Genomic DNA, 16,821 nt, shown 5'->3' on the forward strand with positions numbered 1-16,821 from the left:
CCACAAAGGAAGCCGGGGTCATGCTTGTCCTTGTGCGGTGTGTCTTTCGTGTGTCAGGTGTGATGAAACGCCCTGGGGGATGGGGATGGCTCCGGCAAATTGCTCAACCAGCCACAGTCCCTGTGCTTTACCATCTGGGCTTCCTGTGTAGAATTAGCTTGCTGGTGAGCAGCAGCAGCAATTCCTCCTGTGTCTAGAGCACGGATTCCCAGCCAGGGGACCGCAGCCCACTGGCGTATCTGCAGGAGCTCTAGAGGGGGTCTGCGGCCACAAGCTAGGCGAAGCTTAAACCACCTCCTGTCTCTCCTCCCCTCAGTCCACCTCGAGCCTGCCTGTTAACACGGGTGGTGATGTCACGTCCAGGGGTGTGGCAGGGAGGCGTGGCCAGATGACATCACTTCCGGGGCTCCTAAAAAAAAAATTTCAGGGACTTATCCACGGTGAAAAGGTTGAAAAAGGATTCATATTACTGTGAAGGGGAGAGGGCTCATTTTGGCAAAATGATTCCTCCCTGCACATGTAGCATAAGTTCTTCTAAAAACTGGGCCATACCTTGACCTGTGGACAGGGCCACATCTGATACAAGGAGCGCTTTTTGCCATTACAAAGCTGCATGCTGGTGGCATTGCCAGGTCCCCTGGCCACGGGAGGGGGAGGGGGGAAGGGTTGCCAGCTTCAGGGTGGGGACCTCCTGGAAATTTGGGAATCGGCCCTGGGGCAGACAGGGACCTCAGGGAGACACAATGCCACTGAGCCTGCAGCCAGGGGAATTAATTTCTGTAACCTGGAGATGAGGTGTTGTTCCTGGGGATTCCCAGGTCCCACTTGGAGGCTGGCATCCCTATTGTTCTCATGGTTGGCTTCCGTGGAGGAAAACTGCCACGCTTCCAGGTTGCATCATCAGGGCAGATATCAATCACTTGAGCCAGAGTGAGCCTAGGGATTCCCAGGTGCAGAATCAGGTTCCGGTCTTCTCTCTTCAGATACAGTTGCCAACCTCCAGGTGGTAACCAGACAAAGGGAACACGGGCCGTGCACTGAGCAAACAGAAACCAAAAGGTCCATGTAAAACCTGGTTACCTGACCAATTGATGCAGAACATACAATTTCCCGCCAACAATGTGTTTTTCCCTAATAAGAATATATTAAAGAACAATACAGTTAATACATAGAATATAAACTGTAAGCATGTTACTAACAAGCCAATGAAAATGCATACAACGGATAATACGGAAATACTAAATGTCAACAAAATTTGCCAGCTAAGTGGCTGTTTTATCTTCTCATAACCAAACAGTATTCCAAGGAGAATTCATGCCCAGTGGCCATTTCACCCCATGAGGCTTTCAAGGGACAGACCAGGACTGGACATCTGTATAAGTCTATGAATCAAATAAGGCTTCTAGCTGGGACACAGCTTCCCACCAATAAATCGTGAACAGCATGATCAGTTTTCAAAGTTAAATGGGGAAACCAGCATTTTTATGGAGAAGAAAACTCAGCGTGCCAAAATTCCTCATTGTCACATTCTACATCATTTACCGTATATACTCGCATATAAGCCAGCCCACATATAAGCCGAGGCACCCCATTTTACCATAATATCTGGGCAAACTTATTGACTCACATATAATCCGAAGGTGAGAAAAGCTCCATCATCACAGGCTCTCCCATCCAGCATTGCCTTTCCTTTTGCCATTGAAGACAAAAAGAAAAAAAGAGTCCCTCAGTCAATCCGTTGACGTCCTACAAGCTGCCAGAGCAAGTTCAGCTTGCAGGACACATGTTCCAAAGGCAATGCAACGATTGGCTGGCGGGAACAGGCTTTTATTTCAATTACCGTATATACCCGCATATAAGCCAAGGAGGGCTTTTTCAGTGTGAAAAAATGTGCTGAAAAACTAGGCTTATACGTGAGTATATAGGGTAGTTAGGTAGCCTCCAGGACCAGGAATTCAGTCCAGAACAGCACTCCTCAGGTCACAGGGCTGATTTCCACTTCCGGATGATGTTGGCACCAGTCCGGGGTGGTCCAAGGCGTGGCACAACACAGGCCCTCATTTGTCCCGACGTCATTCAGAAGTGGAAATTAGCTCCAAAATGGGACAGACGCTGTGCCAGGCTAGATTCCTGATCTATCCACACCAAAAGTATCTATATAGGAATTGTCCAGGCTATTCCAAATCAATAATAGATCTTTTTATTTCTTTTTGTAATGATTCAAAACTTTATAAAACCATCCAAAATTATAACAGAAATAAATCACAACCAAAACGGCTTCCTAGGTAAATCATATCCCGTTTTCCCAAACTTCCTCCGTGATTGTGATCCTTCATCAGGTTTTCACTGCTCCTTGTTAGTTATCACTCGAGCTCTCTGCTCATCATACGTTTGGGTCCTTATTTTCATAGATTCCTGGTGTGGACAAGGTCCAGGTGGTGTCTGAAGGGCTCCTGGTATTACCAGGGATCTCCAGACATCAGAGATTTGCCCTCTTGGAGAACACATATGGGAAAGGGGGGGGGGCAGTAAATGAACCAGAAAAAACAAAACAGGCAAGGCTGAACGGTGTCATACAGTGAAAACTTGTAAAACTTGTTTGTTCATAGCCATATGCAGGATGTTATTATTGTGAATTGTACTCATTTTTTAAACTAAGTTATATAATCTGTACACCGCCCGTGGCGCCGCGGGCACCATGGACTAAATAAAAGAGTAAGGCGTTCTGGGGCGGGATGTGTCCGGGATGAGGAAGGGTCCGGATTGGACAATCGGAGGGACCAATCGGCAGGCGCAAAGCAGTTGCTCCCGGCCTCTCGCCGCGTCAGGCTGCCACCCGAGGGAGCCCCCAGCAGTCGCGCGGAGCGCGGCTGCTTGGGGCTCCCTGCCTGGCGGCCTGACGCGGCGAGAGGCCTCTCGCCGCGTCAGGCCGCCGCCACAGAAATAACGCCAGGAAGTTTCACAACCCAGCAGGCCACCGACGCCCAACCCAGCTGAGCTGAGCGATCGACGCCGGTGCCGTGATTGGGGGCACCGGAAGAGCCGCCATTGATATCTGCCCTGATGATGCAACCTGGAAGCGTGGCACTGCGTGGCAGTGAATAGCCCAAAATCCTTCTCTTCCTGGATTGTTTTCTGTAGGAGGGATTTTTTCCCCTTAAGGAGTAGTCATCAGCCGAGAGAGAAGTGAGGATGAGAGGATTCTGTCTTGATTATTCAAAATGTTCTTCTAATAACATTTACCGCTTCCAGGTCAGAAAGTACCAGGAAGCCTCTCCACCAGGGCATAAGGGCCCACCCTCCCAGGACATGAGGGCCCACCCTCCCCGTATGCTTGCCCTCAGGAACTAGCATTCAGAGGTCCTCTGCTTCTTCACATGGAGGATCCATTGAATTATCATGGCCGATTGAGTGGGTCTAATTCCCACAGAAATCCATCTAAGTAGGCTGGTTCCAGAGTTGCCAACCTCCAAGTGGGGCCTGGGGTTCTCCCAGAATTACAACTTATCCCCAGATTACAGCAATCCAGTATAAGTGGCTGTTTTGGAGGGTGGGTTCCATGTAGAGCTGCCAACCTCCATGTGAAGTCTCGTGGAATGACAATTGATCTTCAGAGATCAGTTCCCCTGAAGAAAATGTCTGCTTTGGAGAGTAAACTCTAGGGCATTCCACTCTCCCCAAACCCTGTTCCCAAATCCCCAAATCTCTAGGGCAGTGGTTCTCAACCTGGGGGTCGTGACCCCTTTGGGGGTCAATCTACCCTTTTCCTAGGGATCGCAGAGGCCACCACCTTCCTAATGGCGCAAGGGTTGCACACTCCAGCGTGCCCTGGCAGCTTCGGCAAACACAGAAGCCTGAGGTGGCCAGCAACATGGCACTGGCTGCCTTGGGCTTCCATGATCGCCAAAGCGGCCAGAGTGTGCCAGAGCACGCAACCTTACGACTCCTTTGGGTCACCAAAAAGGGCTGCGCCATCAGGTAGGTTGAGAACCACTGCTCTAGGGCTTTCGCAACCCAGAATTGGCAGCCCTATATCAACCCCACATTGCAGTGGTGGGTATGGAAATGGTGACACCATGGCCTATGGCCACGTGAGTCCCAGATCTGTGCTCTGCCAGCTCTCCTCCAGGACTTTGTTTGCTGTCCTATAAAAGTTATCTAAGCGTGTGGCCTTGTCTACACGTTCTGGCCATGAGTCCTAGATGTTAGTCATGCCTTCTGGATAGGGGAGCTGTGTTTTTGCCCGTTCTGATTCTGGCTCATCGGCTGCCCTGCGTCCAAACATTCTCCACCCTGTGCAGGGTTGGATCACACTTCAGTTGTTTGGCAGCAAAGGTGCTCTTTGAACCAGGTCCCTGCCCCCACCCTGATTCAAGTCCAGCACTTTGTTTGCTTGAACAGACCCCCTTCCTAAACACGATGCTGTTTATATAATATTTTAAAAATACATTTGTGTGTCTCTGCAGATAACGGTATAGGATATTTACTCAAGGGGCCATTCTTCATAATCCAAGAAAAACTTCCCAATCTGTCTGCCTTTTCCCTAAACAATAGGGACACGCTCCATGGAGACGCATTCATTTAACTCCAGGATGGCCAGTTGCCCTGGAGGAGCCTGATCTGCCACTGAGAGGGAAATTGTCCGCTTCCAGCCTGTCGCCCCCGCTTTTGAATTAAGATGCCACAGACAATAATTTGGCTCTGGCTTTGAGCCAATTATCCAGGAGGGACCTTGCAGAGCTCTTCTGGGACCTGCTCCAGCAGCCCCCCACACTCTGGGGTTGGCTCAAAGAAGTCGTAGGGTGCTCCCAGGAATATTTTGAACGGCCCCTTGAGACCTCTGCCCTCCAGTTGCAGCCTCAGTATAAAGAAGAAGAGTTGGTTTTTATGTGCCGCTTTTCCCTACCCAAAGGAGGCTCAAAGCGGCTTACATTCGCCTTCCCATTCCTCTCCTACAACAGACACCTTGTGAGGTGGGTGAGGCTGAGAGAGCCCTGATATTCCTGCTCGGTCAGAACAGCTTTATCAATGCTGTGGTGAGCCCAAGGTCACCCAGCTGGCTGCATGTGAGGGAGCGTAGAATCAAACCACTCCTAACCACTACACCAAACTGGCTCTCAAAGAAGTCACACAGCACAAATCAATCAAACAAAACCAGAGTCCATCTTTAAGACGAACACTTGCGCTCGGGCCTTAAATACATCTTTGTTGGTGACACTGGACTCCGATTTTGTTTTGTTGTGCTGGTTCAGACCAACACGGCGACCCACCTGAATCCAGCACAAATCAAATCTTTGTTCAATCCTTGCTTATGCAAAATTGTATATAACAGAATCCTTTGTCCCCTAATAATACTCCTCCTCCTTGGCTTGTCCAGACAGTTTTTCTAGAATCGCCCCCACTGAGCACACCTGCTTCGTGCCCTGGTGGAAGGACGACAGCTTGGCAAATTTGCTGGCAGCGACATTTGGATGCAAACTGAGCTGCCACAAGGAGGTCACTTTGACGAGATGCAAATTTGATCCTCTGATCACTTCTGGGGGGGATGGAGCGACCGCAACTGCAGGAAAGTCCCATTCCCCTATTTCATTCTTCCCAGCCAAGGACTGACAAGATCTCATAGAATCATAGAATCATAGAGTTGGAAGGGACATCCTGGGTCATCTAGTCTAACCCCCTGCACTATGCAGGACACTCACAAGCCTATCACTCATCCACTGTAATCTACCACCCCCAAAGGTGTACTGGTGGGACTCCCCAGCTGCTGGGGAGACCTGGGTTCAAAACGCAAGGAAGGTCCCTAAGGTCAGTTGCTCTTGCTCACTCTAACCTACCTCACAGGGCTGTTGTGAACATAAAAGAGGAGAGAACCATTTCTGCAAGCAACAAAAGAGGATAAACAACCCCAAAATCTGTCCATTTGTGTTGAAACGGTCAAGCTTCAACAAATAAAAGCCTATAATTTAAAAAAATTAAATAAAAATAAATAAATAATATGCTTCTTATTTGCTGGTCTATGACAGTAATAAAGATATGTCTGTCTATCTGTCTATGCTTCGTGGAGAAGAAGAAGAAGAGTTGGTTCTTATATGCCACTTTTCTCTAACCGAAGGAGTCTCACAGTGGCTTACAGCTGCCTTCCTTTTCCTCTCCCCACAACAGACACCCTGTGAGGTAGGTGAGGCTGAGAGAGCCCTGATATCACTGCCCGGTCAGAATAGTTTTATCAGTGCCATGGCAAGCCCAAGGTCACCCCGCTGGTTGCATGTGGGGGAGAGCAGAATCGAACCCGGCATGCCAGATTAGAAGTCCGTACTCCTAACCACTACACCAAACTGGAGGCTGGGTAGGAGAACAAAGCAACCCTTTCCGTTTGGGGTGATGGGGCCAAAGAAATCAAGCCAGAGATAAGAGCATCCTTTTCACTTCCTTCCATGAGAACCTGATACCAGGTCAAGCACATCACAAATAACGGAAGAAACCAAATGGCCACAACATGCATAGAGCATCCTCCTGTGGCAGTTTTGCCAAAAGCCTTTTTAATGACCCCCCCACACACCCTTGTTTGTAATCTTAATAAATTGCAGGATTAGACTTCCCGATATGCAAACAAAAGACGAGAAAAGCAACCCACTAAACCAGGAGAAAGTACAGATCATAAAACGAAATGATTGGAGGTGTCCCCCCCCCCCTTAATGTTAAACCCTGCAGCAGCACTTTGAGGCAAATGAGCCACAGGGATTTCCAAGAAAGCGGTCCTAAAATGAAGGTTCAGGAAATGGGGCATCTCCCAGAGGAACTTACCTGCTGAAGCAGCCCCAGCGCTGTAGAGGGAGAAGAGGACCAGGCACTGGAACGGTCCCATCCTCTCGGGCTCTTCCAGATGCGCTGGGAGGACGCTGTATCTGCATGATCCGACCTGCCCCAGAGTTTTATACAGGAGCAGGGGAATCCTGGTCATCTCTCCCGGCTGGCCCAGGGCAGGAAGGTAAGGACTCCTCCCCTTTTTAATTCCTCCAGCTATAAACTGCAGTAATGATTGTGTGTGTGTCTCTCTCTCTTTCTCTCTCCTTTTTCAAATTGCTTAACTTCCTCCACACCTCTTAATACGGCCGCTGTAAAAGAGAACCCGATGGTCCTTTTCCAGCCCTGCAGAATGAACTGAAGAGATCACTAGTAAATTATTACTTCTGTTGAACTCTCTCTCATTCTCTTCCCTACCTGCTCTCCCCCCCCCCCCCGCTCCCCTTATCATTCTTGAACTGGGGTAAGTTCAAGATAAGTAAAAAATATCAGATGAATTTCTTGGCTCTTCGGGTTGGATTGTCCCAGCTGTCTTCCTTGTAATTGGAACCTGGTCTCCAGAACGCTAGAAAAAGACAGCCCAAAAGGCCCAAAGAGTTGCAAAATCATCCCCAGGGGAAAGGTGGAAAAAAACAGCAACCAGATAAGTAAAGGAGGAGATCTATCTAGTTTATAAAGTTCTGCATGATAGATATTAAAATGTGCCTCTTTGTCTCTCTCCCATAATACTCATATGCAGAACCCAGTGAACATGGAGTGAACAATGGTGTTGTTATTACTGTTATTACTATTGTTATGTCTAAATAGAGCCCCTATTAGGGATGCCACACACACACAGAGACACCCCCCCCCCCGTACTGCTCAAGTACTGGTCCTACTCTCCCCCCTCCCCTGAATTTGGTGGGGAAAAGGACACTAGAGAAGACAGAAGGGCAAATTCGGCTGAATGAGGAAAAGGCACCGAAAGACCCAAAGGAAAACCCGACAGAGACAGAAGAACAGGAGAAAAGAAAAGGTTGTGAAAATGAAAGGGAAAGGCTGAGAGGGAGCAGTCAAAAGGGAGGCCCCTTGAAGAAAACAGGAAGAAGGTCACCTACCCACCCACCCTGGAGTTATTTGGGAATGAACTCAAGTTAGGGTTGCCAAACTGCAGGTAACAAGCGGAAATCTCCTGCTGTTACCATCAGTCGTCAGAGGACCAAGATCAACTCCCCTGGAGCTACTGGCTGCTTTGGAGGGGGGACTTTGGGTCCTTACAGCCTGCTGAGGACCCTCCCTTCATCAAACTCCCCCCTGCCCAGGCTCCCCCCCCCCCCGCCAAAAGCTCCAGGTTGTTCCCAACCCAGGGGTGGCAACCCAAATATTATTGACAGCACTGCCTGGAGCAGGGTCAGTGGTTCAGCATTAACACAGCCCCACCCTGCCTGAAAGTCCTTCCAAGTTTGTCAGGACCCTTTAGGGTTGCCATCTCTGGGGTGGGAAGTTCCTGGAGATTTGGGGGCAGAGCGAGGGGAGGAACCTCAGAGAGGGAGAACACCATGGAACCAACATTCTGAAGCAGCCATTCCCCCCCAGGGATTGTCTGGAGATTGGTTGTAATTCCAGGAAATCTTCAACTGGAGGTGACAACCCTAGAAGTCAACCCCCTTGTGCCATGGGTTGGCTGGGTGGCCTTGGGCCATTCGCAAGCACTCAACCTAACCTACCTCACAGGGTTGTTGTGGGCTAGGCGCGAGGAGAATCCCATCGGTCGCTTTGGGTCCCGATGGAAGAGAAAGGCTGCGAATAAAGGAGGCAACTCAAAAGAGGGAAGAAAAAGTCAAGGGCACTGCAGGCGGACCTGCCCAACGGTAGCGGATCCGTCTTATCTGGAACACAGACTGCGAAATTGCGTGTTGTAAGACCACGCCTGCAGGGATGCTCGTACCCACAAAGGAAGCCGGGGTCATGCTTGTCCTTGTGCGGTGTGTCTTTCGTGTGTCAGGTGTGATGAAACGCCCTGGGGGATGGGGATGGCTCCGGCAAATTGCTCAACCAGCCACAGTCCCTGTGCTTTACCATCTGGGCTTCCTGTGTAGAATTAGCTTGCTGGTGAGCAGCAGCAGCAATTCCTCCTGTGTCTAGAGCACGGATTCCCAGCCAGGGGACCGCAGCCCACTGGCGTATCTGCAGGAGCTCTAGAGGGGGTCTGCGGCCACAAGCTAGGCGAAGCTTAAACCACCTCCTGTCTCTCCTCCCCTCAGTCCACCTCGAGCCTGCCTGTTAACACGGGTGGTGATGTCACGTCCAGGGGTGTGGCAGGGAGGCGTGGCCAGATGACATCACTTCCGGGGCTCCTAAAAAAAAAATTTCAGGGACTTATCCACGGTGAAAAGGTTGAAAAAGGATTCATATTACTGTGAAGGGGAGAGGGCTCATTTTGGCAAAATGATTCCTCCCTGCACATGTAGCATAAGTTCTTCTAAAAACTGGGCCATACCTTGACCTGTGGACAGGGCCACATCTGATACAAGGAGCGCTTTTTGCCATTACAAAGCTGCATGCTGGTGGCATTGCCAGGTCCCCTGGCCACGGGAGGGGGAGGGGGGAAGGGTTGCCAGCTTCAGGGTGGGGACCTCCTGGAAATTTGGGAATCGGCCCTGGGGCAGACAGGGACCTCAGGGAGACACAATGCCACTGAGCCTGCAGCCAGGGGAATTAATTTCTGTAACCTGGAGATGAGGTGTTGTTCCTGGGGATTCCCAGGTCCCACTTGGAGGCTGGCATCCCTATTGTTCTCATGTTTGGCTTCCGTGGAGGAAAACTGCCACGCTTCCAGGTTGCATCATCAGGGCAGATATCAATCACTTGAGCCAGAGTGAGCCTAGGGATTCCCAGGTGCAGAATCAGGTTCCGGTCTTCTCTCTTCAGATACAGTTGCCAACCTCCAGGTGGTAACCAGACAAAGGGAACACGGGCCGTGCACTGAGCAAACAGAAACCAAAAGGTCCATGTAAAACCTGGTTACCTGACCAATTGATGCAGAACATACAATTTCCCGCCAACAATGTGTTTTTCCCTAATAAGAATATATTAAAGAACAATACAGTTAATACATAGAATATAAACTGTAAGCATGTTACTAACAAGCCAATGAAAATGCATACAACGGATAATACGGAAATACTAAATGTCAACAAAATTTGCCAGCTAAGTGGCTGTTTTATCTTCTCATAACCAAACAGTATTCCAAGGAGAATTCATGCCCAGTGGCCATTTCACCCCATGAGGCTTTCAAGGGACAGACCAGGACTGGACATCTGTATAAGTCTATGAATCAAATAAGGCTTCTAGCTGGGACACAGCTTCCCACCAATAAATCGTGAACAGCATGATCAGTTTTCAAAGTTAAATGGGGAAACCAGCATTTTTATGGAGAAGAAAACTCAGCGTGCCAAAATTCCTCATTGTCACATTCTACATCATTTACCGTATATACTCGCATATAAGCCAGCCCACATATAAGCCGAGGCACCCCATTTTACCATAATATCTGGGCAAACTTATTGACTCACATATAATCCGAAGGTGAGAAAAGCTCCATCATCACAGGCTCTCCCATCCAGCATTGCCTTTCCTTTTGCCATTGAAGACAAAAAGAAAAAAAGATCAGAGTCCCTCAGTCAATCCGTTGACGTCCTACAAGCTGCCAGAGCAAGTTCAGCTTGCAGGACACATGTTCCAAAGGCAATGCAACGATTGGCTGGCGGGAACAGGCTTTTATTTCAATTACCGTATATACCCGCATATAAGCCAAGGAGGGCTTTTTCAGTGTGAAAAAATGTGCTGAAAAACTAGGCTTATACGTGAGTATATAGGGTAGTTAGGTAGCCTCCAGGACCAGGAATTCAGTCCAGAACAGCACTCCTCAGGTCACAGGGCTGATTTCCACTTCCGGATGATGTTGGCACCAGTCCGGGGTGGTCCAAGGCGTGGCACAACACAGGCCCTCATTTGTCCCGACGTCATTCAGAAGTGGAAATTAGCTCCAAAATGGGACAGACGCTGTGCCAGGCTAGATTCCTGATCTATCCACACCAAAAGTATCTATATAGGAATTGTCCAGGCTATTCCAAATCAATAATAGATCTTTTTATTTCTTTTTGTAATGATTCAAAACTTTATAAAACCATCCAAAATTATAACAGAAATAAATCACAACCAAAACGGCTTCCTAGGTAAATCATATCCCGTTTTCCCAAACTTCCTCCGTGATTGTGATCCTTCATCAGGTTTTCACTGCTCCTTGTTAGTTATCACTCGAGCTCTCTGCTCATCATACGTTTGGGTCCTTATTTTCATAGATTCCTGGTGTGGACAAGGTCCAGGTGGTGTCTGAAGGGCTCCTGGTATTACCAGGGATCTCCAGACATCAGAGATTTGCCCTCTTGGAGAACACATATGGGAAAGGGGGGGGGGCAGTAAATGAACCAGAAAAAACAAAACAGGCAAGGCTGAACGGTGTCATACAGTGAAAACTTGTAAAACTTGTTTGTTCATAGCCATATGCAGGATGTTATTATTGTGAATTGTACTCATTTTTTAAACTAAGTTATATAATCTGTACACCGCCCGTGGCGCCGCGGGCACCATGGACTAAATAAAAGAGTAAGGCGTTCTGGGGCGGGATGTGTCCGGGATGAGGAAGGGTCCGGATTGGACAATCGGAGGGACCAATCGGCAGGCGCAAAGCAGTTGCTCCCGGCCTCTCGCCGCGTCAGGCCGCCACCTGAGGGAGCCCCCAGCAGTCGCGCGGAGCGCGGCTGCTTGGGGCTCCCTGCCTGGCGGCCTGACGCGGCGAGAGGCCTCTCGCCGCGTCAGGCCGCCGCCACAGAAATAACGCCAGGAAGTTTCACAACCCAGCAGGCCACCGACGCCCAACCCAGCTGAGCTGAGCGATCGACGCCGGTGCCGTGATTGGGGGCACCGGAAGAGCCGCCATTACTTCCCGCCCTTCCCACCCCCACCGCAAACGCCCCTCGCAGCTCGCCACCGCCGGCGACCTTCTCCCCCCCTGCTTCCCACTCACCGCCTCGCTGCTTCGCCGCCTCTCCGGCCGGCTCCCCATCACCGCCGCATCCAGCCTGCTTTCCCCGGCGGCCCATCGCCGCCGCCTGCAGCTCCCGAGCTCCTGGGAGCCCCCGGTGGCCTGGCAACAGAAATAACGCCAGGAAGTCGCACGACCCAGCAGCCCACCGACGCCCAGCCCAGCTGAGCTGAGCGATCGACGCCGGTGCTGTGATTGGGGGCACCGGAAGAGCCGCCATTACTCCCCACCCATCCCACCCCCACCGCAAACGCCCCTCGCAGCTCGCCACCGCCGGCGACCTTCTCCCCCCCTGCTTCCCACTCACCGCCTCGCTGCTTCGCCGCCTCTCCGGCCGGCTCCCCATCACCGCCGAATCCAGCCTGCTTTCCCCGGCGGCCCATCGCCGCCTGCAGCTCCCGAGCTCCTGGGAGCCCCCGGTGGCCTGGCAACAGAAATAACGCCAGGAAGTCGCACGACCCAGCAGCCCACCGACGCCCAGCCCAGCTGAGCGATCGACGCCGGTGCCGTGATTGGGGGCACCGGAAGAGCCGCCATTACACCCCGCCCTTCCCACCCCACCGCCCTTCCCACGCCCCTCGCAGCTCGCCACCGCCAGCACGACGCCCCTGCAAACTCCTGCCCTCGCCAGCCACTGAACAGCCACCCAAGCCGCAGACGGAGCCGCCCGCCCTCCAAAATGGCTGCAGACAAAAAAACCCGCCACGGAGCCGCCACCCGCGCTCCCACTTCATCGCCCACATCATGAGGCTGCCAGGGAGCCGCCGCAGGAAGCCACGGCCTCCCTTCTCACCTCCTTTCCCTGCCCGCTGACATGACAAGGATGCCGCGGAGCCGCTGCCCACCCTCGAAAATGGCTGCTCTTATCGGTAAGTTTCCTTCCCTCACGCTGCCCCGGGACCCCTGCCATGCTGCGTGCTGCCCACCATGCGCCACATCTGCTACCCCTCTCCCTTTCTACCCACTCGCTGGCCCCACAGTGCTCGCAGGGAACACGGACACTTCCAGGGACCCCTGCCCGCACCCCCAGGAAAGCCGGAGTGGCTGCTAGCGCCCATTGTATTTTTGCTACAATGGGCTTTATTCCTAGTTATTTATAAATCCAAATGATGCTTACAGTTACAATCATCATACAAAGCCCAAAAAAACAACAACATTCCAGCTCCATGTGTTTGGTAATACAAAGACCCCAAATTCACAGCATGCCATCTGTGTGGTCCAAGGCGCTGCCTGACCATTGGCCCCCACAGGAGACTCAGCACTACATGATGTCTCAGTCACTGAGCTCCACATCCCCAAATACAGTTGTAGCTTTGTAGCCTACTTTACACACATCAGTCGAATGGATCTTCAGCAAGCAGGATTGACCTCAGAACTCTCTGAGACTGGCTGAGTGCCAATCCACTCTCATGATTTGGATACTGGGATCCACCAACAATGAGAAGCATGCCTACTGGATGGGAGATAAAGTGGGGGGGGGGGTTATACGCCACTGAAGGAGCTGAGGGGGAGGGTGGGGGACCTTGAAGGAGAAGTGAGGAGGGGGAGGGAGGAGGGAGAGGGGACATTCACTCAACCAGGGCCTTTTCAGTCCTGGCCCCAGCCTGATGGAATGAGCTCCTGGAAGAGCTAAGGGCCCTTCTGGAGTTATCAGCTTTCCGCAGGGCCTGCAAGACAGAGCTCTTCTGCCAGGCATATGGTTGAGGCCGGGGTGAGGTCTCAGAGTTACTATCGGTGAATCCCCCAAAAATCAGGTAGGTAGGTCCCTTGCTCCTAACAAAAGAGCTTGTGACTACAACTGGACAGGGGAGGGGAGATGGGGAGTTGACTCTGACGAATTTATGTATAGCTATTTTTTAATGTACTGGGGTTTTATGGGACAGGTTGTTTTTATTTTTATTGGAAACCACAGCGAGTCTCTGAGAGCAGCGGTATACAAGTTTAAATATAAATAAAATAAATTTTATGTATTGTTAATTATGTTATAGTGGGTGGAGGATAGGGGGGGTGTTCAAAAAAAATGTCCAGTTATTTATTTTTTTGGTTTATTATAGGGGAACGGAGGGAGGGAAAGAGGGAGGTTTGTTTTGCTGTTGTGTGTTGGTGTAAAATTAAAACTGTTTAATAAATGTTAAGGTTCAACAAATGTAGCCTTTCCTGTCTTCTTGAGTCAACATTTAAAAACTACCCCCACCCACCATAACAACCTCAAAACTTCGCACATTCCTGGGAGGGATTCCCCATGTTTTAAGCTGAGCCACATTCCATTGCTCTTGGAATGCCCAAGAGACATGATGACCACCACAAGCACGGCTATCGCGAAATAAACCTTTTATTGTAAACAAGAAAGTGGGTGGTTGGACGAGCAAATGACTCTCATGATGAATACTTGTCCCTGGGCTTTATTATTCTCTTCCTCTTGACCAGGGCCTATTCTGCACACAATAGATAATGCACTTACAATGCACAATCCTCTCCACCAGGTCTCCCATCCTGTCCATAGACCACACAGTCCCACGAAGAATGGCATTGTTCTCCTGCATGCTGGTAGGGAACGCCTCCCTTGCCAATCTCACTTCTTCCATTGAGTTTTCCGTTTCCCTGTTGGAGATTGCCTCCATCCTGTCCATCCTTTCCCTCCATGGATTATGCACTGCCGCATGTCCTCTTCTCTCTGCTCAAGGGGCCTCTGGCAAAGATTGGTGAGCAGGGAGACACCTTTCTACCTCCTCCGCTCTTCGGCAGAGAGGCCACCCTTGGGAACCTCAACAGTCCTCTGTGCAGCAGGTTCTTTCTCCTCCTCTCCAGTCATATCATCTGCAAACCAAACACGAAATCAGTGATCCATTGGGAGTTGGAGGGGGGTTACATCAGTTCTCCCCACAGCAGCCTTCTCACTGATTCTGCTTGACAGCAGTCACTGCACATTCCTGGCCCCCTTCCCTGAGGAGAGCTTGGACTCTCAATAGGAGGGAAGGAGACATGTGCAATGCTCACCCCCTGTTTTATCAGTTGCACATTCTTTTGGAAGTAAAACCACTTGCAATCCCTCCAGTTATCTGCTAAAGCTTACCTCCAGGTGCATCCTGTGGTCCTGGGGCAAGCTGCAGGCGAGGCACAGCTGCAGACCGCATGGAGGGCGTTAATGGGATGCAGTCTGTGGAGAACATACATTTTTTTTACTTATGGGGCATAATACAAGACAGAAAGCAGAGGGTGTTTGCATGCCACCTTTGGAAATTTTTAAACAGGCTGGATAGCCATCTGAAGGAGAGGCTGATTCTATGGAGGGTCAAGGGGGTGGAGGTGACAATGGATGAATGATAGAGTTGTGAGTGTCCTGCATAGTGCGAGGGGGGGTTGGACTAGATGACCCAAGAGGTACCTTCCAACTCTATGATTCTATGATTTACAAAAGACAACCTTTCCCCTAAAAGGGTCATCTCCTGCTGTTCACGGGCAAACCAACCGCACCTTTTCCAAATACCTGGGACCTGCATGAAAGAGCACCCACCGATCTCTGTGGCAGAGGCGTCACTGCCCTGGTCTTCTTCTCGCCGAGGAGAGATCTGTTCACTAGCTTGGGTGGAAGGCTCGGGAAGTTGGGTCTCTGTCAAAAACAACAACAACACGCACCTCTAGCATCCCAGAACACTTTTGTGTGCTGCCCTGAGGACACACCGAAGAAGGGATTACCAGGGGCAAGTGTTTAATGCACATTGAACCAAGTGTAAGGCAGGAGAAAGGCAGAGCAATTGAGGCAAGGGCAGCTCTGGCCCGCCCATGCGGAGAAACAAATAAGCATATGAACACCAGCCATCCGTCCAAGGTTCAGGTAACCAAACCCGTAACCCTGGAACTCCATGCTGACCTAAGCCTTGGGGAGTAGGGCAGCGGAGAACGGCTCCCCCACGGCGGGACTGGAAAGAGGTTGAGGGTGGCCATCTCCATCCTCTCCAGCTTGGCATCGGTCCTCAGGTGAGACCCTGTAGTGGATGTGTCTGTGGGCATTTGGCCTGCTTTAAGGACCAATCAGATTGCTCCGCTAGGGCCAATCGGATTGCTCTGCTTAGAGCCAATAAGAGGCAGCAGCTGGCTGCCTGAAAGGTATAAAAGTGCTTGAGTTTGCCTGTTTTTCTCTGTCCAGTATTTGGAGCTTGTTGCTGGAGTTGCTAAATAAAAAGAGCTGTTCTGAAGAATTGGAGTCTGTGATCACTGAACCCGCAGACTTAATAGGATGGTCCCTCGTCGGGATCATCCGGCGGCTGCTGGCCGCTCTTCTCTGTTACCTGCTTCCTCTTTGTTCGTTTAAGGCTACAGACCACCCTTTTGGGCTGTCCATCACTATCACCCTCTCCATAGATGCCCATTTGGATGTCAAAGTAGGCTCAGGTGACTGGAGCTGCTCCAAACAGCAGAAGTCTTCCGCCCTCATTGTTTTAGTCTTGGACCGGCACTCCAGCCCTGTCCTATTGTGGCCCAGAGCCTGCATCCTCTTCGAATACCTCCCAGTTCCTGTGGGAATCATTGAGGCATTTTGCACCTTCTCTTTGGTGAAGATGACAAGTAAATCTCTGACCTCGGCATCCCTCCAAGTAGGTCCCCTGCCACTAGGCTGGAAGATCGATGCGATGTGGACTCCATTTCATCCTAGGTGCCAAAGGCAGAAGATGGCCGAAGAAGAAGAAGAGTTGGTTCTTATATGCCGCTTTTCTCTACCCAAAGGAGGCTCAAAGCGGCTTACAGTCGCCTTCCCTTTCCTCTCCCAACAACAGACACCCTATGAGGTGGGTGAGGCTGAGAGAGCTCTGATATTCTTGCTTGGTCAGAACAGCATTATCAGTGCTGTGGCGAGCCCAAGGTCACCAATCTGGCTGCATGTGGGTGAGTGCAGAATCAAACCCGGCACGCCAGATTAGAAGTCCGCACTC

At 50.8% G+C, this 16,821-nt stretch overlaps 1 protein-coding gene and 1 long non-coding RNA gene across 3 annotated transcripts in view; both read right to left on the minus strand.

Annotated features, from left to right (window-relative positions):
• CA4 (carbonic anhydrase 4) overlaps positions 1 to 9,554 on the minus strand; it is a 58,367-nt gene extending 48,813 nt beyond the window's left edge. For both annotated transcript variants that reach the window (XM_077311306.1, XM_077311303.1), the window contains exons 1-3: positions 8,511 to 9,554; positions 6,805 to 7,161; positions 1 to 1,037 (exon numbers count right to left, since the gene is read on the minus strand). In XM_077311306.1, the coding sequence (XP_077167421.1) occupies positions 1 to 22 (22 nt within the window). In that variant the 5' untranslated portion in view covers positions 23 to 1,037; positions 6,805 to 7,161; positions 8,511 to 9,554. The remainder of the gene's footprint in view (positions 1,038 to 6,804; positions 7,162 to 8,510) is intronic.
• Positions 9,555 to 14,212: 4,658 nt separating this feature from the next.
• LOC143824370 (uncharacterized) lies at positions 14,213 to 15,441 on the minus strand. The gene is made up of 3 exons (XR_013226762.1): positions 15,405 to 15,441; positions 14,964 to 15,047; positions 14,213 to 14,707 (listed from the first exon to the last, which is right to left on the minus strand). It is a non-coding gene; the product is annotated as an uncharacterized LOC143824370 (long non-coding RNA).
• Between the last annotated feature and the right edge of the window lie 1,380 nt (positions 15,442 to 16,821).

The sequence above is a fragment of the Paroedura picta genome, chromosome 15, assembly GCF_049243985.1.
Source record: "Paroedura picta isolate Pp20150507F chromosome 15, Ppicta_v3.0, whole genome shotgun sequence".
NCBI classification, from domain to species: Eukaryota; Metazoa; Chordata; class Lepidosauria; order Squamata; family Gekkonidae; genus Paroedura; species Paroedura picta.